The sequence below is a fragment of the Chrysemys picta genome, chromosome 19 (assembly GCF_011386835.1).
Source record: "Chrysemys picta bellii isolate R12L10 chromosome 19, ASM1138683v2, whole genome shotgun sequence".
Taxonomy (NCBI): domain Eukaryota; kingdom Metazoa; phylum Chordata; order Testudines; family Emydidae; genus Chrysemys; species Chrysemys picta.
In genome coordinates this window covers 19,542,015-19,564,202 of record NC_088809.1, presented here as the reverse complement: position 1 = coordinate 19,564,202, position 22,188 = coordinate 19,542,015, and the positions used below count along the sequence as shown (strand labels likewise).

Below are 22,188 nucleotides of genomic sequence, written 5' to 3'. Positions count from 1 at the left end.
AACCCAGTTATACTTTTGACCTTCACAACATCCCCTGGCAGTGAGTTCCACAGGTTGACTGTGCAGGGTGTGAAGAGGTACTTCCTGATGTTTGTTTTAAACCTGCTACCTATTCATTTCATCACATGACCCCTAGTTCTTGTGTTATGGGAAGAGGGTAAACAACTCTTCCCTATTCACGTTCTCCACACCAGTCATGATTTTATAGACCTCTGTCATATCCCCCCCTTAGCTGACTCTTTTCTGAACTGAACAGTCCCAGTGTTTTAATCTCTCCTCGTATGGAAGCTGTTCCATGCCCTTAATCCTTTTTGTTGCCCTTCTCTGTACTTTTTCCAATTCTAACTTTTTTTTTTGAGGTGGGACAACCAGAACTACACACACTATACAAGGTGCGGGTGTACCATGGGTTTACATAGTGGCTATATTATTATCTAGCCCTTTCCCAGTGGTTTCTAACATTCTGTTTGCTTTTTCGACTGCCGCTGCACATTGAGTGGATGTTTTCAGAGAACTATCCACAGTGACTCCGAGATCTCTTTCCTGAGTGGTTACCGCTTATTTAGACCCCATCATTTTGTAGGTACAGTTGGGATTATGTTTTCCAATGTGCATTACTTTGCATTTATTAACACTGAATTTCATCTGCCACTTTGTCGCCCAGTCACCCAGCTTTGTGAGATCCTTTTGTAGCTCTTCGCAGTCAGCTTTGGACTTAAATATCATGAGTGATTTTGTGTCGGTTGCAAACTTTGCCACTTCACTGTTTACCTCTTTTTCCAGATCATTTGCGAACATGTTGAATAGGACTGGGCCCGGTACAGATCCTTGGGGGACCCCACTATTTACCTCTCTCCATTGTGAAAACTGACCATTTATTCCTACCTTTGCCCCCTATCTTTGAATGAAAGGACCTTCCCTCTTATCGCCTGATTGTTACTTGGAAGCCCCAACCAAGATCGAAGCCTCATTGTGCAAGGTGCTGTGCACACATTCAGTGAGAGATTACCATCGACATAGACAAGACAGAATTGTTATTCCCATTTTACAGATGGAAACTGAGCGATGAAGTGACTTGCCCAAGGTCATAGAGGGAATCTATGGTAGAGCGAAGTGTTGATTTCCCAAATTCCTGACTCCCAAGCCCCTGCCTTAACCAGAAGGCAGCTTTTCCTCTTGCTCACTCTTTGATACACCCCCGGTCCTGATGGGCAAGAGAGAAAACCGTGCAACCAATAATTTTCCTTCGCAGGATTTCAGAGTGGGAGGAATTTTAAGGGGACAATAACTTGCAGTTATCAAGCGCTTTTCCTCCAGGAGGGCTCCAGAGCACTTACAAACCAGGCACAGGTGCCCACGCCCAGCATGCGCCCGGACAAATCCACCCAGAGAGTCAGAAATTTGCCTCCTTACCTCCGTCACGTGGCTTTTCCACTTCCCGGCTCCGCACAGCTCTGCCCACTGCCTCCTTGCAGCTTCAGCCGTGGGGAAAGATCAGTCTGTGCTCTGCGCCTTCTCCGTGGGCACTGGGGCCAAGGGCAAGAGTGCTTGCTCCGGACGTCGCCAGCCATGCCAAGCAACTTCTGCAGTGCCCGTCCTGGCCGTTGGGTGACGCAGGCAGCAGCAAATTTCATGCTGTAGCACGAGCCAAACTCCCAAGACACTAGGATGCAGGCAAAGCTAGAAAAGCACTGAAGCCAGGAGTATAAATGAGCGTGGGTCATTGGCATGGAGGGGACGGGGCAGAGACGGGAGACTGACTGGGCCAAGCTGCCTCTCCCTAGCCAGCCGTTCCTTGTGACCACAGCTGCCGAGCCTCCCCCGCCGTGGCCTGAAATCCCCAGCCCAGCTGCACCGCTCCAGCTCTCCGCAGGGCAAAGACGGGTGGCCCATTTCGGCTGCAGTGCCTAGGGCACATACGCCCGCCCCCGAGCCTGCCGTGCGGCTCAGAAGCGAGACTTGCCCCCAGGGCTTGCCCCGAGCCTCTCTCACTGGCCTGGGGCGCCCCCTTCGCTTTCCCCAACCACTCACTAAGCTGCATATTGACAGGCATATTGACAGGCCCCCTCGTTGGCCCCCGTGTGTCTCTGCCGGAGCTGCCCCCATGGAGCCGTTCGTGTGCAGGGGGACCCAGCTAACAAACGGGGAAACAGTGAATACCGCGATGCCCGGGGAGGGGGAAGAGCCGAGATCGAGGGCCGCCCGGGGGGGGGGGCAAGGGGGGCAATTTGCCCCGGGTCCCACAGGGGCCCCCACTAGAATATAGTATTCTATGGTATTGCAACTTTTTTTTTATGGAAGGGGCCCCCGAAATTGCTTTGCCCCAGGCCCCCTGAATCCTCTGGGCGGCCCTGCCGAGATCAGAGGGAAGAAGCCAGGTTTGAACCCCCTGCGAGCGCCTCCATGCGTGCAGCTCCTCAGGCCCGCTGAGGTTGGGACATAGGCAGTGCCCCCTGCAGAGCGTGGGGGGACGCGCTGGTGGTGGTGGTGGGGGAATGTTCTGTAACATTTTGCTAGAGGGTTTTTGCTCCCCATTACACCGCCTGCTGCTGCTTCTCCCTGGGAGTAGAGACGCCCCCCACTGACGGGAGCCACATCAGAGCATGGGGCTCCAACCACGCAGTGCCGAGGGAAGGAGGAGCCCCAGTGCATGAGGGGAGGGCAGCCATGAAGGCATCTGGTGGAGATGCTGCCTGATCCCAGCGGGCAAAGCCAGGGGCACTGCGGGGGGTGGGGGCTGTAGGCAAGGCACTGCCTCGTGCGAGGGGATTCCCACTTTAAGGCACTGGAGGTGGTGCATTTGGGTGCATTGCAGCTCTATGTAGAGCCCAGCGCAGAGATAGGCCGCACATTCAGCCCCTGGGGAGTAACCTCTAGTCTTGGCAGGGGTGGCAGAGTTCTTCATCCTGGTGCCGTCTGTGCCACCCCCATGAGCCCCCCACCTCCTGGGCATAGCGTGCTCCAGAGTCCAGCCCCTTGAATCGGTTCTCTGCTGCTGAGTGCGGTCCAGGGGCAGGGCATCAGGACTCCTGGGTTCCTCTGCCGCTGCCTCTCTGTGTGACTCCCTTCAGCGCCCTGTGCCTCAGTTTCCTCATGACGGGTGGAATCCCGGCGCTACCAGACGCCCATTGACTTCAGTAGGCCCAGTTCTCACTCAGGGCTCGTGCCATCCGCTGGGCTCTTTGGACGGAAGGAGCCAGAGGCAGAATTCAGCTTCTTTAGAGACTGGAGTGGGGTTCTCCGTGGGCGAACATCCGGGTGGGAAAGTCCCATGGGCCCCGGAGCATCACCCGGAAAATCAGAAACAGAGGCCAGGCCTCCCACTGAGTCCTCTCGGGGCTGACGTGGGTCTCCCTGGTCCCTAGGCCTCGTGCTTGATCAAGTTCACCCTCTGTGATTTACATCCCCAACAGTCCTTCCATTGTAACAAAGGCCACCAGGGCCAGATTGTGACACTCCTCCAGGTGAGGCTGGCTGGTCTACGGCCTCTTGGGGCATCGTATTGTTAGTTAGATGTGTGGTGGGAGTGCCTAGGGGCCCCCGTCACGGACCGGGACCCCATTGTGGTGGGGGCTACATGTTGTTTATTAGGTGTATTACGGTAGCACCTAGGCACCCCCGTCACGGACCAGGGTCCCATTGAACTGGGGGCTGCGTGTTGTTTATTAGGTGTATTACGGTAGCACCTAGGAGCCCCGTCCAGGACCAGGGTCCCATTGAACTGGGGGCTGCGTGTTGTTTATTTGGTGTATTACGGTAGCACCTAGGAGCCCCATCATGGACCAGGGTCCCATTGAACTGGGGGCTGCATGTTGTTTATTAGGTGTATTACGGTAGCACCTAGGAGCCCCATCCCGGACCAGGGTCCCATTGAACTGGGGGCTGCGTGTTGTTTATTCGGTGTATTACGGTAGCACCTAGGACCAGGACCCCCTTGTTCTGGGTGCTGTGTTGCCCCCATCAGACCGAGTGGAAGCCCCTGCAATAGAAAGGGATGTATCTGCTCTCCCCTGAGACAGGTTGGGCTCAGATCCCATCTCAGGCTGGAACGAGCGGTCCGGGGAACTACTGCCAGTCATTGCTTTCCAAAAAGGGGCCCGGCCCTCCGGCAGGATGGGTCTCCCAACTTGTGTGGCACGGGGCTGCTGCCCACGCAGCTCTCTGTCTCTCTATCACTCGCATGAAATCCTGCCGTCTTTGGGGCTTGGTTTGCTGCTGCTGCCAGAGGAACGTCTGGGCCACTGACTAATTCCAGGGTAATTAGCAGTCACATTTTAATGAAACAGAGCCTGCACCTGGGCTCAAGGAAACTCACCCATGGGGCATTTGTATTGCTGATGCATTTCTCCAGTGGCCTGGTTGCCAGTGATCTGCTTTGGGCTAGAGCCCCACGGGGCCACAGGACAGATGGCCCAGTGGTTAGGGCACCAGTATGGCTGGAGGAGAAGGCACCTCGAACTAGGCCTTTGGAGAGATGCCCCCCCAAGGACAGGCTAGGCACAGGCCTGGGGCGATGGTGGCGTTGGCACGGCCTGGTCTATAGTCAGTGACAAACCTGCTGAAACTGGTTCTTCTCCTTTGGGCAGAGTGATCGAAAACCACCACATGGAGGAGTACTCCATGGAGTACCCAGCGTACGGAGAGGGCTGCCTGCTGCCATGTGACTGCCCAACCGACTGCTACCGAGACCACTGCAGCCACAGAGAGCACAGGTGAGTGGCTGGGGGGCTGGCAGGGGGGCATTTGAGAGTGCCAGATCCATGCCCGGGTCCCCCGGAGAACATGCTTACATTATTGGCACCAGCTCCGCTCCAGGGCTCTTAGGAGAACAGGTCACTTTCCAACACACACAGCCTTCGAGTGTTTGCAGGCGGCCAAGGGTACACCTGAGAACCAAGCGCTCCTCCCAGTACCACCTGAACTGGGATTTGGGGCCAGTGAGCCGCTCTCAGCCCTGGATTCGACAAATCTTCAACCTGGGAAAGACACAGGAGGCCCAGTTTGGAAAAAGGTCAGACTGGGACTGTGGCCACATGTGCAGGCAAACGGGGGCCTAATATGTGTGCCCAGTTGCAACAACGACCCACGCCCAGCGGGCAGCTGAATGCGTGCAGAATAGTGCCCAGCCTGTGCCACGAAGCACGGGAATTGCACGTGCCAATCAGGCGTGCAATCATTTGCACGTACATTTTGTGTGTGCAGTAAGAGCTTTCCAAAGGAGGCACGTGGGCTCGCTTAATCCGACCCCCATGGGGGACCATCTAGTTTCCAGTGGCCAAGCAACAGAGCTCCCACTCCTTCCCTTGGGACCCTCCAATGCAACTTAACACCTCCCAGGGCTGGGATGCTTTCTCTAATGTTTAGCCTAAATCTTTCCTTCCTTCCTGTGATCCCATCACTTCTAGCAATGCACACACCCCCGCTCATGCCCTGAGCAGATTTCTCTCCCTCCCAGCTGTTTCCAGCCGCCACACGTTTGCTGACAGTCGTGTACCCACTTAATCAAGCCACGCAGCTTTAGCGCTTTTAATCTTCCCTCGGCGGGCAGTCCTTCCAGCCCTTTGATGGTTCCCCTTATTGCTGCTCTCGGTGGGCTCCCTCCTTCTGGTGGTTAGGTGCGAGGGGGGGCAGGAAAGCCCTTTGAGATGAAAAATAAATGATCATTTCAATGCTGCCAGCCCAGTGCCAAAGCCAGACCTCTGGCTTCCTGCAGAATCTTTCTGCCAAGGCAGGTACTGCCATGCCGATGCACACATCCACCACAAGGGGTCGCCGCACAGCTTCCTTGTAAGGACACATGTAGACACACATCAGTGGGCGTAGAAACCTGGTTCCAAAGGAACAAACTGCCAGCCCCCAAGGAACCCGGTTAGCCTCCTTCAGCAGCAGAAGCACAAGCCCTAAGCTAAAGGGGCCCGCGGCAGGCTGGGAGAGCCAGGAGAGAGGGACCTGGCCCGAGCACTCCGGACCCGAGCCAAAGCCCAGGGTGGGCCCGTCGGTTTCAAAGAGCTTGGACTCAGGCCCTGCGCCAGTGCATCACACGGACAAGCTGCCCCATCGACCAGTGGGAGCGGTCGAGCCCGGGTGCTCCCAGGCAGCGTGGCTGGGTCACGGCAGCAGATGAGTTCAGAACCCAAGCCTGGCGTGTCTCCGTCTGCGGCCATGTCTGTTAACGTGAGCGTCCAGCACCTGCCGGGGGGGAACACGGTGCGGTGTATTGTACGTGCGCCCGTTACTCCTCTCCTAAGCAATGATCACCTGGAGGCTCGCTGATGAGATTCTGTAATCACCACCCCCTGCCACATTGGCTCGAGCCTGAGATCTTCAGCGTCACAGTGCTAACCTCTGTTGTTTGAGCTACAGGCACAGCTCTGCTAGCGAGGAGCAGCAGTAGGTTGTTATCCTAGCAGGTAGCAGCGGTAGGTTGTTATCCTAGCGGGGAGCAGTGGTAGGTTGTTATCCTAGCAGGGAGCAGCAGTAGGCCGTAGTTTTAACACGTGTTAGCTGGTTACGATAAATTCTAGGCTCCCCCATAGGGCTGACATCCTCCCGCACACGCTGAGATATAAACAGCTGTGTCTACACTAGCATTTTAACATGTGCTAGTTACTATGTCACCTTGAAAACCCCTTTATCCCTAACAAAGACCTGGCCAGATAGACACACTTCTTCCCCCCGACACACACTGGGGGTGAGGCACCCCCCACCGCGCTGCGCAGGGGCTGGGTCGTGGGGGGGCTCACGGTTACTGCTCCCCGCCCTGAGCCTCTCCCCTCCCCCGCAGGCTGAAGAGGAGGATGAGCAGCTCCCCCTCGCCGCCACCCAAGAAGAAAAAGAAAAAGAAATCGGGTCATCGCCGGAGCCGGTGAGTCACCTGCCCGCCCCGCCCCGCTGCTCTGGCCCGGTCCATGCACCCCGCCACTGGGAGGGGGATACCTGCCTGTCCCCAAGCCAAGCAGGACCCTCAGCCCTTCGCCAGCCACCCTCTCCCTCCCCTCCCCTCCCCTTCCCCTGGCTAGGGTGGGGCAGCCAGCACTGTGGGGCTGGGCCAAAGGGCCCAGTGGAAGCGCCCGGTCTGGGCCGACAGCTGCCCCTGGAGTGCCAGAGCCAGGAACTCCTGCGCCTTCCCTATACGGCTGCAGCGCCTACCACAATGCTCCCCCTCGCCCCAGCCTGAGGTTCCCTTCTTTGACCTCATCCCTCGTGCCCTGGGCTGGCTCTCGGAGTCCCTGGGACTCCCGGGGAGCAGGGCAGCCCGGGGGTGCCGGCGTTCGCCCTGCAGTGTGACCCTTGGCTTGGATATTCCCCAGCACCTGCCAGAACACCTTCTCTTCCCCCATCGATGCGGCAGCCTGCCCCTCCTCCGGCCTCCCGCCATCCCCCCATCTCCTGCCCAAGCAGCAGGCTCAGGCCTGGCCCGCCGTGGGCCCACAATGACTATGCGGCTCACGCTGCAGCCTCAGCAGGACGCTGACCGGTCAGACTGTGGGGAGGGGAGACTCGGAGAGATGCGCCCCCTGATGCTGGCATTTAATGGGCTCCCTTATCCCTGCTTTACAGATGGGGAAACTGAGGCACAACGCGGGGGGGGGGAATGCCTTGTCTAAGGTCACGTAGGGTACGTCTACTCTGCAGTGGGAGGCGTCTGCCGCATCTGGTGACCTACCCCAGCTAGCGTTGATCCAGCCAGCTCCAGTAACAGTAAAGCGAATGCCGCCACTCGAATAAGTACCCAGGGTTACTGCTGTGGCTAGAACAAAGCGAGCTCAGGGAAACCTACACGAGCAGCGCTCAGACCTCCCACTGCAGTGTAGCCCTACCCACAGCGAGTCAGTGCCTATGAAACCCGGGAGTCCGGAGTCCCAGCCCAGCCGTTAGCCACGCCGCCTCCCCTGGAAATGACAAATGACCAGGGCTGGTTCCATGGACTGGGGGTGGTTTTATGGCTTCATTACGAGTTTCTTTGGAGTGTTTTCCACCCAGACAGGAAGCTGTTGGTGCAAAAAGCTCGCTCGCTTGCTGTCTGTCCCAAGCTGGTGTGCTGACCCCAAGGCCCATATGAATTGGTGGCGACACTGCTGTCTGGCAGGCTCCCAGCCCCTCACAGAAATCCCAGCATTCCCAGGGCAGATGGAGGCAATATTGTCTGTCCCCCTAGAGTCTCTGGGATGGATTCCCCCCCACCCTCGATCCTAGGGCTCAATTGACTCCTCGCGTAAAGTAGAGGGACCACCGGGCTGCTCTAGCTTATGCTTGCTGAATCTGTCTGCTACGGTCCTGCCTCCCTCTGGCCACCATGTCACGCCCCTGAGCTGCCCCGGTTTGGAAAGCCGAGGTGCTGGGGGGCTCCTCAGCAGCTGGGGGTCCCCTTTTGCACAGCGGTAGCCAAGGATCTGGCCCCCAAAGGGTCAGCATATTAGAGAGACGGGGGAGTGTAGCAGAGGGGGTGTCTCCCATGATGCGCGATCCGAACTCTAGCCACGCCGGGTGCCATCCCCTCTCGTTTTTGCCCCATGCAGCTGGCCGGGCGGCTCAGGCAGGTGTTAGAATGGGGCTCAGACCCCTGCCTGGGGGATCTGCTGGCCAAGTCCACCTGGCGCACTGCCTGCATGGGGCAGCCAGGGAGGAGAAAGCATCTGTTCCCATAGCTTGTGCGAACAGGCGCTGTGGCCCATTCCATGGGGCCATTCCAGCTTCGGCCCAGCCCTGCTGTGACACATGCTGAGCCCAATTAGGAGACCGCTCCACCATTGCCAGAATCCCAAACAGAGAGCCCAGGCCTGCGTCTGTCTAGAAGGTCCTGATCAGGCCATGCCACGCCCCTCGCCCCGTTACCTGGGGGCACCCCGGTGGGCCTCGGCACGTGGGGGCAGTCTCTGAGCAGGGGATGTGCCGCCCCATGCCCTGTCCCCGCTGTTCCTTGCATGCCTCGCCCGGCACAGCCACCTCCCCCTGCCTTGGCACCGCTAATGACTGTCTGCAGAGCCTAGCCAGCAACTTTAATGAGCCCGGCCTGGCTGGTGATTAATCAGGGACCGACTGCCTTCCTGTGCCCCAGCCCGGTACTCCCCTGCCAACCCCAACTCCTGCCTTATCCTTGTTCCTCTCCATCCACCCTCTCCCTCTGTTTGTTCGGCTCTCCCCTCCCCGTTCCCTGGGACTCTGTCCCAGACACCACCCCCTGGGGCGTGCCTCCCGCTCCAGCAACAGGTGGATTCAGAGGGAGTCTGACACATTCCTTTTCACCACTTGGCAAACTTTCACTTGAGAGGGAAGGGCCCAGAAATGGATATGGCGTCACCACTTTAAGAGGCAAGGTGACTCTCTGAATATGCAGAGTTAGGATAATCCGAGCCTCTCAGAAGCCAGCGCCGAGCTTTGGGGTCAATGGGAATTAGTCACCCAGCTCCCAGGCATGTTAACAGGACCCCCACAGCTAGCTACATTGCCCTTGAGTCTTAAATTCCACCCATCCCACCCGGAGTCAGCGTGTGACCCTGTTAGGTGTGAGCGTGGTTCAACTCAGGGGCATGCCATGGGTCCCAGCTGCCACGGGGCAGCAGTGTTTCCCTGTCCTGCCTGGCGTGGCCAAGTGCCCGGTGCTGGATTGCTGGGGTCAGACAGGGCGAGGGGAGGCTGCCTGTAATCCCAGGCGGAAACCCAGAGACACTCACCGAGGCGGAGAGAGAGGCAGGATTGTTGATAGCGAGATGCTGTGACGGACACACACACACACACACACCACTGAGATTGCTATGCACAGACACACACCGTGAGGTACAACACCGACATACGCACAGATCCAGAGACATGCAGAGAAGGAAAGACACTGTTATGGACACACACACACACACAAAGAGATGAAGATAACAGAGAGCTAGAACTATGCACAGCTCCAGGCATGCACAAACACACACACAACTGCCAGAGGGAAGGACACACACACATCCAGACATGCACACACGCACCTTACAGTAAGGCTCTAATTAGGGTGACCAACATACAACCCGTTTTGGCCGGGGCAGTCCCCTTTATAAGCCCTGTCCCGGACGTCCTGACTTTTTTTTGGCAAAACTGGGCATTTGTCCCATTTGCCCTTGCCAGTTGCAAGTTGCTCTGATCAGTTGGCAAGAGTGCCAGCTAATGGGGAGCAGAGGAATGTTTGGGGAGGCCAGTGGCGACACGAGGTGCTGGATGGCGGGGCTCAGGCAGTCAGCCCAGGGTGACGTGGGTCTTGGGGAGTCAGGGAGTCATGGGGCTCAGGTGGACAAACCCAGGCCCAGGCAGTGTGGTGCTCGGGCAGTCGGCCCAGGGGGATGTGGGGTGCGGGGAGTCAGCCCCAGTCCTGGGTGCCATTGGGCTCGGGCGAGCAGCAATGCCAGGTGGCTTGGGACAGCCCCGTGGGAGACGGGGGGTTGTGTGTGTCCTCAGGCAAACGGTGATGTCAGACAGGCAGCTCGGACCAGCCCCGTACGGGGTCCCGATTTTACTTTGGTAAATATGGCCACCCTGGCTCCAATGCAAACTGAGAACAGGCGATAACAGCGGAGGGGTAATTCCCTTCGCCCCCAGTTGCCAAGCACAATCAAGCACGTTCAAGGACCCTTTGTCGCTGTGGCCACTTCCATCCCCTCCTTGTCTGGGGCTGCCCGGCTCTCTCTGCCGCTGGGAGCTCTGGCACCTCTGACGGGCGTTTGTGTGGTTTTTGTCCTGGAACGCACCCAGCCCCGTAATGTTTCCCCTCTCTGCAATGCCACGTCCTAACGAGGCAATTACTGTGCGTGCATGAGATAATCATCGCATGGAATTATGTCATTAGCAGACGTGCCATCAGCCAGCCGAACAAACTTCAGGGCACGTGCTGGGAGCAGGCCCGGCCCGGGGTGGGGAGACTGATGCTCAACATCAGGGTGGTGGTAACTGAGCAGGATTTGGGCCCCGAGCCCTACAGCAAGGGCTAAGTGGAAGGTCCCCGTTGGGGGCCCAGCTCCTGAATGGGTCCCGGGCTCTGGCCCTCTGCCCACAGGCAAGACGCTGCTGCCACTAACATGTGGTTTATCTGTTTCCTCCCCCAATGTCAGCAAAAAGAGGAAACCCGGATCAGAGCGCAGGTGAGTGACGCGGGAGCCTGCTCCTCCTCCTTCTCCTCCTCGCGGGCCCCCTGAAATGTAAGGGATGGGAGGCGGCAAGCAGGCTGGCCATTCTTCCCAGCACAGGGCTCTTCCCTCACTCGAGTAAGTCCATATTCCCAGAGCTGCAAGCCATGGGCCAAACCCTCGGCTCCCTCCCCAGCTTCTGCTCGGGCCGTGCCCACGTGGAACCCCCGCCGAAGTCAAGCTGTGGGCTCTTCGGCTCAGGAACAGGCGATACGTCACGCCGAGCCAATGCCCTGCGCATCGGTTTGTGCCTCCCTGAGCCAGCTGGGTGGGTATCTACGGGCGCCTCACACAGAGACAGACCGGAGCTAGCTGTGATCTAGCTGCCTGAGGAACAATAGCAGTGAGTCTGCCACCAGGGAAGCCTGCAGGGCGGCACTGATTGGCACCAGCTGGCGCCCGCAAGCTGACTCGAGCCAGGATTTGCAGAAGGGCGATTTCAGTGGACGCGCCAGCGCTGAGGGCTTTGGCGAATCCGATTCCAGCTGGTGGGTTAAGGTTCCGTAGCCTGGACGCTCTTTGGGGCAGGGGCTCTCAGTTCAGTCTGTGTTTGCACAGCGCCTACGATTAGCAGAAATCATAATACTAATTAGGAATCTTTGGCCCAGGGGCTTTGTGACCCGTTTCCTGTTAGATCCTGCAGGGACCACAAGGTGGCGCTGAGATGCAACAGAAGTGTTTTTAGAGGTGGCCGGAACGTTTAAAAAACCATTTCAATCACATTTTTAAACAAAATTTCAATCAAAAGACCCCCCAGGAAAATCCTTTCCCCCATTTTTCAGACCCTCTTTAATGCTCTTGACTATTTTTGCTGGCTGAGACTTTCTGAGCCACCCAGTGGATTTGAACACCCTGTTATAATTCGGTGTCCAAACCCCTTTGGCCGCTTGGAGGGATCTCAGCCTTTCTCTCTGAAACCTCCCTGCGTCGGGCTGGGTGTGCGCCGGCTCATGGGGACACGGCGCTGGCTGTTCGGGAGGGTTCGGGCCCATGCCGGGTATCCGGGAGGAGGGGGCCGTGTTCTCAGACACTGGTCCTAGCAAACTCTGCGGCCCTAAGGAGGCCCCGTCCCGGGGCAGGAAGGTCCCACCCCACCCACCATTCAAAGGCACCCGTGTTTGCTTTCCAGCTGCGACAGCTCCTCGCCCCTCCGGAAGGAGAAGAAAAAGAAGAATGGGAAGAAACACAGACGAGACAGGTACTGGGCCAGGGAGGCCACGATCCTTCCCCTCACTGCTCCGTCCTTCTCCACCCTCCTTCCCCGGCTCGCTCCCTCCTGGGCTGGGCTGGGCTGGGCCACGCAGCACAAAGGGTTAATCTGTCCGTGGCTTGGGGGGAAGGGCCAAAGCTCCCCTGGGTGTAATTCGATTGACTCACACCAGGCGCTGGCCCTACCGCTTCCGGCAGCTGCCGGTATTGCACTGCGGATCTCCGGGGCCGTGAATAATGCAGGGCAAGCAACCACCTGGGCTAAGGCCCTTAAACCTGAACTCAGCGCTCCCTCCTCCCCCTGCCCAGTAATGAAGCCATCCCCCCCGGGATAGGAGGGCAGCGGGATGTTATCAATGACCGGCGCAGAGCAGCCGGTATTTCACAAAGCCATTAGGACATCGCTGGGGAATCTGATGCAGCGGGCAGAGGCTCCAGGCAGCCCTCGCGCCTGCAGCAGGCCCTGGGCGGGGGGAGTTTGGAAGGGCTAGGGGCCGCCCAGGTGCAAATTGCCTCTTGGCAGGAAGCGGGTGGCGTCCTGCGCCCTGAAGGAGACGTGGGGCTGGGCTCTAACCAATATGGCGGGGCTGCTTAGCTGAGGCTTCAGCCCCCCGGCCGGTCGTCGGCAGTGGGGATCCACCCTGGGACCTCTGGATCCTGAAGCCGGAGCCTCTCCTGCCTGAGCTAAAAGAGCCCCTCCGTCAGCCACGGCCATAGCGGGCCCGTCAACCTCTCTCCATGGCCCGGCCACCCCTACAGGCGGGCAGAGCGCCACACCGTGTCACGCTGGATCCTGTCCCCCGGCTCTCCGCTGGCGCTGCCTGGCGTCTCCCCGCGGGGGCTAAGCCCCAGACGCCGCCGTGGCGGAAGGAGCAGCTGGCTGCACAGCCAGGGAATGGGTGACACCGAGTTCCTCCTATTCTGCCAGTGAAATCCCAACCTCGCTGAGCCTGTCTCTCCCCTTGAACCTGGGCTTCAGCCTGGACCTCGTTTCACCTCCCTGGGCTCGGCCCTGGTGGACAGAGAGCACCGGGTGTTAATCCCAAGGGCCAACCAAGGAGCGGCATCGGTAGGGTCCAGCTGGAGAGCCCCCTGCCCTCCTTAGATCAATCATGTAGGGTCACCCCCAACCCAGAGACCACACAGGGCAGGGTCGCTTTCCTTTAGATTACACACCCGCCCTTCTGGTTCCTGTGTCCCTCTGCCACTAGCATCCCAAGAGGTACAGCACAACCTGGGTGACCTCAGAGGTGGCTCAGCCAATCCTTCTCCGGCCTGCCGGGCAGCTGACTGGTTCCTTTGCACGCTGCCATCTTATTGGGTCAAAGGATTCCAAAGTTTGAATAAATGATCATTAATAAATCTTTGATCCCCCCACCCCCCTCTTTTCGGCTAACACGCCCCAGGGAGGTGTGATCCCAACAGCACCTCACTCGTCCCAGCTGGACCAGAACCAGAGAAGATGGCCAGGCTGGCTTAGGGCTTCTAGCATACAGGCGTTACTGTGCTATGCAGCCGTACTTGGGTATTACTACCGTACGTTGAGTGTTCGGCCATCGGCAGCCGTACGCTGGTGTTACTGGGGGACGTTACACTCGTGTGCTACCGTAGCAAGTAGACAGACCTGAGCATTACTGTTATAAGGAGCCTTGAGCTGCCAGCCCATCAGCTCTCAGAAAGTAACCGGGGCAGGGCTGGCTCAACCCTCCAGGCAAGTCCCAGCCGGTACTGGTGGCACAATGTCTCTGAATCAGCACAGAGCCGATGGCCTGGCATGGTGCCGGGGGCGCTGCGCTGGTGAAGGTGGCTTCTTTGGGCCCAGATGTAAAATCCAGGTCCTGGCCCGTTGTGGTGCGTGGAGATCCCATGTTTTGCATGAGTCGGGGCGTTCGCCCCGGGGTCCTGCCTCAGTCCCGGGGCAGGTCATTCTATTCTGAACTAAATCCTCCCCCCTCCCCAGCCCCAAGCCCCATTTCAGATGGACACAGGATTCTTCTGCCTCCCCTGTTCCAAGCTGCCGTGCCATGGGCTGTTTAAACCGCTGCTGCCTCCCACCCAGATTCAGCTGCAAGTGGTTTGCGGGTGAAATGATTTCACCGGAGAGCTGGCTGAAAAACATGGAAATACATTTGTCTGCGGTAGATAACTAGGTGGGCAATATCTGGGGCTGGAGGGCTGGATAGGCAGGCATGTATGGGGACGGTGGATAGAGGGTTTGTAGGGGGGTACGTAGATGCACCACTGAAATATAAGGGCATTTTCCCTCTGCCCAGAGCTCCCTGGCTACCAGTTTCCCTTCTCTTGGGGTGTCTGACCCCCTCAGGGCGCATCTCAACCCCTCTGCTTTGTTTCTCTCGTCCCTGTCGTCCCCTCAGGTCTGAGTCTGGATCCCGGAAGAAGAGAAGACACAGGTGAGAGCGAACGGTGCAAGAGCCTCACCCCCTAGCTTGGCCCACCCCACCCGCTGGTGCCCCCGCAGCACCTTCTCCTCCCTCCTGGCCTCTGCCGTCCCAGTGACCGTTCAGGGGTGGCCTGGGTTGGGCAGAGTCGTGGGCACGTGGGCTGTCTGACTGTGTCCACACCAAGTGGGTGCGGGAGCAGGGCCAGGCCCATTTGCACCCATCCAGGCAGCAGGATTCCCCGAGAGCCAGGAGCAAAGGGGGCTCGGGGTGGAGCTGCCAGACGGTAACGCCCCATCTTCACTTCGCCGCCAGCACCGACCTCCTCCCCTGCTCCATCAGAGGCCACCGGTAAGACGTTTGCAAAGGGTCACTTCCAGGTTGGTCCCGTGCGTACAGGCTGGGCCCAGGGGGGCTGCATTCCGGCCTGGCAGCTCCCAACAGATCCCAGCCTCCTGTGCATTCGGCAAGGCCGGGCTTCTGCAAATGGGCTACATCTGCTCCTCAGTGTGCAGACGTAACGGACTCTCTCCACTGGAACAGGCCCTGGGAGCCACCAGGCCGCTTGTCTAGCCAGCCCGGTGCCCTTCAGATAGCCGGCCCCATGCTTCAGAGGAAGGCAAAGAAATCCACTGTCATGCCTCTGAGGTGCCTCCCTGACCCCTACGCTAATTAGAGAGACAAGGTCGGGGAGGGGGATTTTTGATTGGTCCAGCTTCTGTTGGGGAGAGAGACAAACCTTCCAGCTTACGCAGCGGGGGGATCCAGATCCAGGATTCCTCCCCCTGCCCCCCAGCAGCACCCCCAGATCCAGGATCCCTCTCCCTGCCCCCAGCAGCACCCCCAGATCCAGGATCCCTCCCCCTGCAACTCCCCTGATCCAGGATCCCTCCCCCTGCCCCCCAGCAGCACCCCCAGATCCAGGATCCCTGCCCCCCAGCAGCACGCCCAGATCCAGGATCCCTCCCCCTGCAACTCCCCAGATCCAGGATCCCTCCCCCTGCCCCCCAGCAGCACCCCCAGATCCAGGATCCCTCCCCCTGCCCCCCAGCAGCAGCGCCAGATCCAGGATCCCTCCCCCTGCCCCCAGCAGCACCCCCAGATCCAGGATCCCTCCCCCTGTCCCCCAGCAGCAGCGCCAGATCCAGGATCCCTCCCCCTGCCCCCCAGCAGCACCCCCAGATCCAGGATTCCTGCCCCCCAGCAGCACCCCCAGATCCAGGATCCCTCCCCCTGCCCCCCAGCAGCATGAAGATCCGTGCCTTATTTCAGGTTGCCGGTCTAACTCCAAGCACATCGCTCCGCTCCGGCTTTGCCCTCTGCCTTGCGTTTTGAAACGAGGCTCAAGTGGGGACGGACAAGCCAGGCCTTCTACTGGCCGTTCCACTGGGATTCAGTGGGTCCAGGCCCGGGGCAGGGCTAGGCCGGAGCCGGAGGTGTGATTTCCAGCCCAGGGAGACCCACCCGGTCACAGTCGTGTGGGCGCGGTGGAGCCAGGGGCTAGCCCCGGAGCACGATCCGCTCCAAGATGCTGGGGACGTGCTCAGGGCGGATAGTTCCTGCACAGCAGTACTGCTATTTTTAGCCTGCTGTTTCAATCCGAGCTGGCGCGGGTTCCTTCTGAGCTGGAAACGACACCTCCAGCTCCAATGGCGATGTCCCCCTGGCTGGGGGCGGGAGGTTAGGCACGTTGCCTTGTCGAACCCATGGGCTGGCTTTGTGTTGGTACGCTGCTGCCCTCTGCTGGTGGAAACAACCCCAGAGAAAACTGGAGAGGGGGATACAGTGGGTGGGGGTGGAGCCTTGGGCAACTCCTGGCCTGCCCATGAGAACGGCCTCCGGCTTTGGGGTATGTGGCAGACTTAGAGCCCTGGATACTAAAGCCAGACGGGATCCTCGTGCTCTGATCTGCGATGCACAGCCCGGGGGAGCCCCCCAGTGATTCTGCATCCAGCCCAATGCCTCTTGCTCGAGCGGGAGCATCTCTTTGAGAAAGACACCCCGTCTTGATGTAAAGACCACAGGTGATGGAGAATCCCCGTGAAACGGAGCCAAGGGTCACGGGAAGCTCTCAGGACGGGGCTGAGACCGACAAGGCTGCACACGCCCCACGCTGGGGCAAATTCTCTGTTGGTGTCAATGGGGGCGGCTCCAATGGCGTTTCGCCCATTTACATCAGCAGAGAATTGGTCCCATCACCACTTCAATGATCCCGGCCAGACTCACTCACTCGGCGCGCTGAGACCCCACTGGTTGGGTGCATGTTTACCTTGGCCCATCCCCAGTGCCAAGCTCCCCCTATGCTGAAGGAGGTTTGCTTTGAATTTGGAGCGAGGGCGGGGGGAGGGCGTCTGAACTCAAAATTCAAAGTGGGGGGATTGGAAACCAATGCAAATCACCCAATGCTGGAAATCACCAGGGATGGCAGCCTTGTCGGTCTCAGCCCACGCGCTAAGATGGGGGTGGGCGTAGCAGAGGTCCTGAGATCCCTTTTCTGTTGTGTTGCTCCCTCTCCCGGTGCAAGCCCCCGTGTGCACCCACGCTGAGCGCCGCGCTCAGGGCTGGCCGGTTGGATGGCAGCTTGGAAGACAACCCCTCCCCATCCACACGTCCCTCTCGGGGCCGGGCCGTGCGCTGCCTCTGTGTTTTCAGTTCTCTGCTGTTCCGTAGGTCCCGGAGCCCCAAGAACAAAAGGAAAGAGAAAAACAAAGAGCGAAAGAGGTGAGGTTTCAGATGCAAGCCCAGGTGAGGTTCCAGGTGGGAGCAGGGCCTTGATTTCTGGCCAGGTCCTTCACCCGCCTCCTCTCCCTTTTCTCTCTCTCTTGCAGATCCCCCAGCAACTCCCCAGCGCGCAGAGGCCACAGACACAGCAGCTGCAGCTCTCCCAGCGCTTCGCTCTCATCCGATTACAGCCACTCCAAATCGCCCGGCAGGTAAGCCTGGTCCCCCAAGGAACCTTGGCCTGTCCTGGACCTCGGGCAGGTGGGAGGTGGGGGGAAACTCCACCTCTTGCGAGAAGACTTAAGGCAGCTCTGGGGTGGTGGGGTGGGAAGGGATGGGTGAGGCTGTCAGAGGTGCAGGCTCCCCACTTTAGACCTGGCTCTCCCCTCCCCTTGTGTTATGGAGCGAGAAGAGGGGGGCTGGTTCTGATCTCCCAGCAGCGCGCAGCACCACCAGCCTGGCACTCTTTCCGAAAGCCCCAGCGCCTGGAGTCAGGGGGCGTTTCCAGCCCTGGCAGGTCTGGAGAAAAGCTTAGAAATGTGACCCCTGAAGGCTCCAAAACCAGACAGCAAATAAAGAGCCCCAGACGGTTGGGTTTTTTTTTTTTTAAACAAATCTGATTTTTACGCCAATCTCATGCTTTTGGAGCAGTCGGGGCTGAAGGAGTGACCTCAGTGGAGTCCCAGTGACGTAAAATGCCACAAGTGAGGTCACAATCAGGCCTGTCATGCGTGTACGTGGGTACGTGTGCGTACACAGCTGTGGAGAGGTATCTGTGTGTGCGTAACAGGATGGCCTGCCCCTTTAAGGGCCAGGCGGCTTTGGACCAGCCAGCCCTGTTCAATCAGCCCTAATTAGCTGCCTCTCAGCTGGAGGGGGCGGGACTAATGGGGTCATGTGACAGCCTGGTAAACACCTGGGCTTTAAAAGGGCAGAGGGCTCAGTATGGGGAGGACCCACAGGGAGCGTGTGAGCTGCTGTGGCAGGTCCTGAAGCGGGGTCTGGAAGGGCTCCAGAGAAGCAGCCGGGAGTCAGGGCTCTGCCCCAGAGCAGAGGGACTGGAAGGGAGCCCAGAGGGCTGGAGCTGAGCCCGCAGGATGGGCTGAAGAGAGGCCCAGCGGGTGGAAGAACCTTTTGTTTGTTTGGCCTTTTGTTAACCCTGGGAGGGGTTAAGGTTTAGTGAGTCACTTGGCCAGAGGGCTCAGCTGTGGCACCACCTCCAGCCTGTGTGGGAAGGCAGCAGGGGTGGGGGCCCATGTTGGAGGGGGAAACTGAGTCAGGGGACACTTGCAGCACCATGCATGGCCAGCCGGGGGCACTGTGGGGGACAGCCCCGCCGGTGACTGTGTGTATGTGTATAATGCCGCTCAGGGAGATGCTCGCCTTCAGGAAGTACTGGAGCTACGCCAGCCTGCCTCTTCCCTGCCCCCCGCCCACAGCTGCCCCCACCCCCCTCGCCTCTCCTAGGAGCCCGCCCGCAGTCATCTGCCCTCCGCTTTCTCCTGCAGACTAACCCCCAAGCACAGAGAGGACGGACACAAGCCCAGCAGCCTCCGCTCCAGCCGCAGCCCGTCCTCCTCTCGCACCTGGCACAGCCGCTCGGCCACGCCGCACCAGAACGGGCACAAGGGCAGCGCCCAGAACGGCCGGCACAGCCACGGCACCCCGGGCGAAAAACAGCAGGATGTACGTATGCTCTTCTGTTACCACCGTTCGCCCCCTCCCCTCCCTGCCCTGCCCTGCCTTCCTCCTCCCCCGCATCATCTACCCTCCTCCTTCACTCACTACGCTCAGCGCTTGCAAAGCCAGAGCTGGCAAACTCAGCCATGCAAGCCCAGCTCTCGGCGTGGGGCAGGGCCAGAGGCCTGGCCTGTCTGCCAGACAGGCCGTGCCATGCACTGACCCCCCCCCCTCCCCCGCCCCCTCCATCACCATTGACATGCGCCCTGGGCCGAGACCTGGGCAGCCCATTGCATTGCTGGGGGACTGGACATGTGTGGCCAGAGGGGCGTGTGGCGTGGGTGGGAGCAGGAAGCGCTTTTCTGAGGTTTATTTCACGGTTCGCGTCAAGATTTCCCAATAAACACCCCTGAGCGGAGCAAAGAGCGGGGCTTTTCCAGCTGCCCCCTCCTCACTGACTCCTCCCAAGGGCGCCGAGGAGGGGCGGGGAGCGTTCAGTGCCATCTTCCGCCCTGCGTGGCGTTTCCCGGTGGGCCCGATTCAGTAACCAGGGGGGAGCAGCATCTCTGATACAGGTGGTGAAAGTTGGTCCCCACCCTCCCCACGATGCATCTGGCTTAGCCAGAATGGCGGAAGCCCGCTTAGGAAGGAGCCCAGCGGCAGTAGAGTCAGGGAGCTCACTGTGGCCGGGAGCCCTCAACTCACATCCGACGGGATCCTCCCCCACCGCCTTCCCCTCTAACTCCACTCTCCGATCCTTCCCCATGGCCACGCCCTGCCGCCCTTACTCCATGGAAGTCAATGGAGCGAGCAAGGCCTGCAGCCTAGTGTCCCCACAGCCTGTAGGTCTGGCTAGCTAACCTCAGCCCTTCTGCGTGAGCAGGGGCTGGAGAGATGTTGGCTATTCCCCTTGCATCTGGGGACTTTGTGCCCACTTTGGCTACAGCCTCCTTCCTCGCACAAAGCTTCGGGCCTTTCCCGAGAGCCACGGGGCCCTGGTGGTTGGTAGGAAGCCTTGGTTTCTCTCCGTGTAGAGCTCAACCCCTGGGAGCCTGAAAAAGTCAAGGGGGGGAAAAACCTGGTAGAAGCTGCAGAGCTTCTCCTGGTATCATGCGAGATGGTGAGTCCCGCCCCAGGAGCCTAAGCCAGGCCTTTCTCGCTCAGAACTGGACCTGGCTTCAGGCGGAGAACCTTGGCTGGGGTTCAGGACTGTCCCCAAACCGGGCGAGTTTCAAGTGGTTCGGGGGTTTCATGACGAAAGTAGCCCACAGAGCTCAAACCTGCCATGACTCCCACGGGACTGTGCTCCTGCTCCGATGGATCCATGCAGGATGGAGCCCAAAACTCCTTCTGAACAGACTTCTTATTGAGGCCTCATGCCAATGTATGATGGTAATGGCCCAAGTGACTACGGTACTTGGCGCTATCGGTGCAGAATACTGGACTGTGACTTCGTATGGGCCACTGGCCCATTCCTGACATGCTTCCAGCGAACCAGACCTACTAGGGTTTGCCTCTTTATCTCAGGCCCTTCTTTGGCCCCTGTCTGGGCACCTCCCAAACTTTGAACGCATCCCCGAGAGCGGGTTGGAAAACAGAATTTCCTTCCTGGAGGAGAGTCCAGTTTTTCACATTTTTTCTGATCCAAATTGGAGCGAAAAGTTAATTTCTCCCAGGAAGGAAATTCTGAAAAATTTCGAGTTGGAAACCTTTAAATGTTCTGTTCTGGTAATGCGGAAACATTAGATAGTTAATGAGATATAATGGCATAAAGCTTGTGTGTATATAAAACGTTATATATTACGATTAATGTTAAGTATATACAATAATAAATTCATATATACAAGTCTAAACAAAACGAAATGAGAGTCAAAATGAAACATTTTGTACCTTCTCAAAAGGAAATGAAAAAGTCCAAACTATTCGCTTGGACATTTTAATGACATTTTCGACAGAAATCCAGATGTTCCTGCAAAACACTTTGATTTCAGCGAAACTGCAGATTCTGACAGACCTGTTCTGTTGACAATTTCCAACCAGCTCTGGCGTTTGTCCCCCGTGAGGCCGGGATAAATAGTGCCAGTTATGATAAAGCATTGCCCTGATCCTCATTTCACACATGGGGAACTGGGACTAAGTGACTTGACCAAGGTCACAGAGAGAACCTGTGGCAGTGCAGGGAATTGAACCTAGCTCAGGGGTCGGCAACCTATGGCACGCGTGCCAAACACGGCACACGAGCCGATTCTGAGCGGCGCGCAGCTCCCTGCCACAGTCCCGGCCCCCAGCCCCACTCAGCCCCTCCACCCACCGCTCTCCCCTGCGAGGGCAGGAGGCAGAAGCTTGGTTCTGCAGCAGCCAAGCTTCCCACCTCCCCTGCTTCTTCCCCCAGCGTGGTGCTTTCCTGCCCCTCCTCCTCTCCGTCCCTGTGCCAATCAGCGGATGGCCCTAGCGAGGGGGAGGGGGAAGAGCGGCAGCGTGCACACAGCTCTGTGGAGGAGAGAGAGAGGTAGGGACGGAGCCTGGGGGAAGGGGATGGAACAGGGCATATCCCAGCCATAGGCCCTGATCAGCCCGCTGCCGGCCTAGGTGAGCAGAACCCCAGGCTGGCAGTGAGCTGAGCAGGCTGGTGGCGTGAGATCAGCATTTTAATTTAATTTTAAATGAAGCTTCTTAAACATTTTGAAAACCTTGTTTACTTTACATACAATAGTTTAGTTATATAATATAGACTTATAGAAAGAGACCTTCTAAAAACGTTAACATGTATTATCGGCACGTGAAACCTTAAATTAGAGTGAATAAATGAAGACTCGGCACACCACTTCTGAAAGGTTGCCGACCCCTGTTCAAGCTACTGCTCTAACCATTAGACCATCCTTCCTTTGCCACCATCCAGTACATCTGCTCCCCAGTTGAAATCGGGATCAGTGTTAGACCCCAGGGGCAGCTCAGCAGAGTCCCTCTGGCATTTTGGCAGTGACCGGCTTGCAGTACACAGCAGCTGGACTTGACTGAGCCAA

The 22,188-nt window shown here is 58.4% G+C and overlaps 1 protein-coding gene across 1 annotated transcript in view; it reads left to right on the top strand.

Moving 5' to 3' along the window:
- SRRM3 (serine/arginine repetitive matrix 3) overlaps positions 1 to 22,188 on the top strand; it is a 180,365-nt gene that overhangs the window by 134,566 nt on the left and 23,611 nt on the right. The window contains exons 5-12 of the mRNA XM_005284437.4: positions 4,587 to 4,712; positions 6,785 to 6,865; positions 11,082 to 11,111; positions 12,286 to 12,354; positions 14,741 to 14,776; positions 17,435 to 17,485; positions 17,593 to 17,697; positions 18,994 to 19,171. Coding sequence (XP_005284494.2) covers positions 4,587 to 4,712; positions 6,785 to 6,865; positions 11,082 to 11,111; positions 12,286 to 12,354; positions 14,741 to 14,776; positions 17,435 to 17,485; positions 17,593 to 17,697; positions 18,994 to 19,171 — 676 coding nt within the window. The remainder of the gene's footprint in view (positions 1 to 4,586; positions 4,713 to 6,784; positions 6,866 to 11,081; positions 11,112 to 12,285; positions 12,355 to 14,740; positions 14,777 to 17,434; positions 17,486 to 17,592; positions 17,698 to 18,993; positions 19,172 to 22,188) is intronic.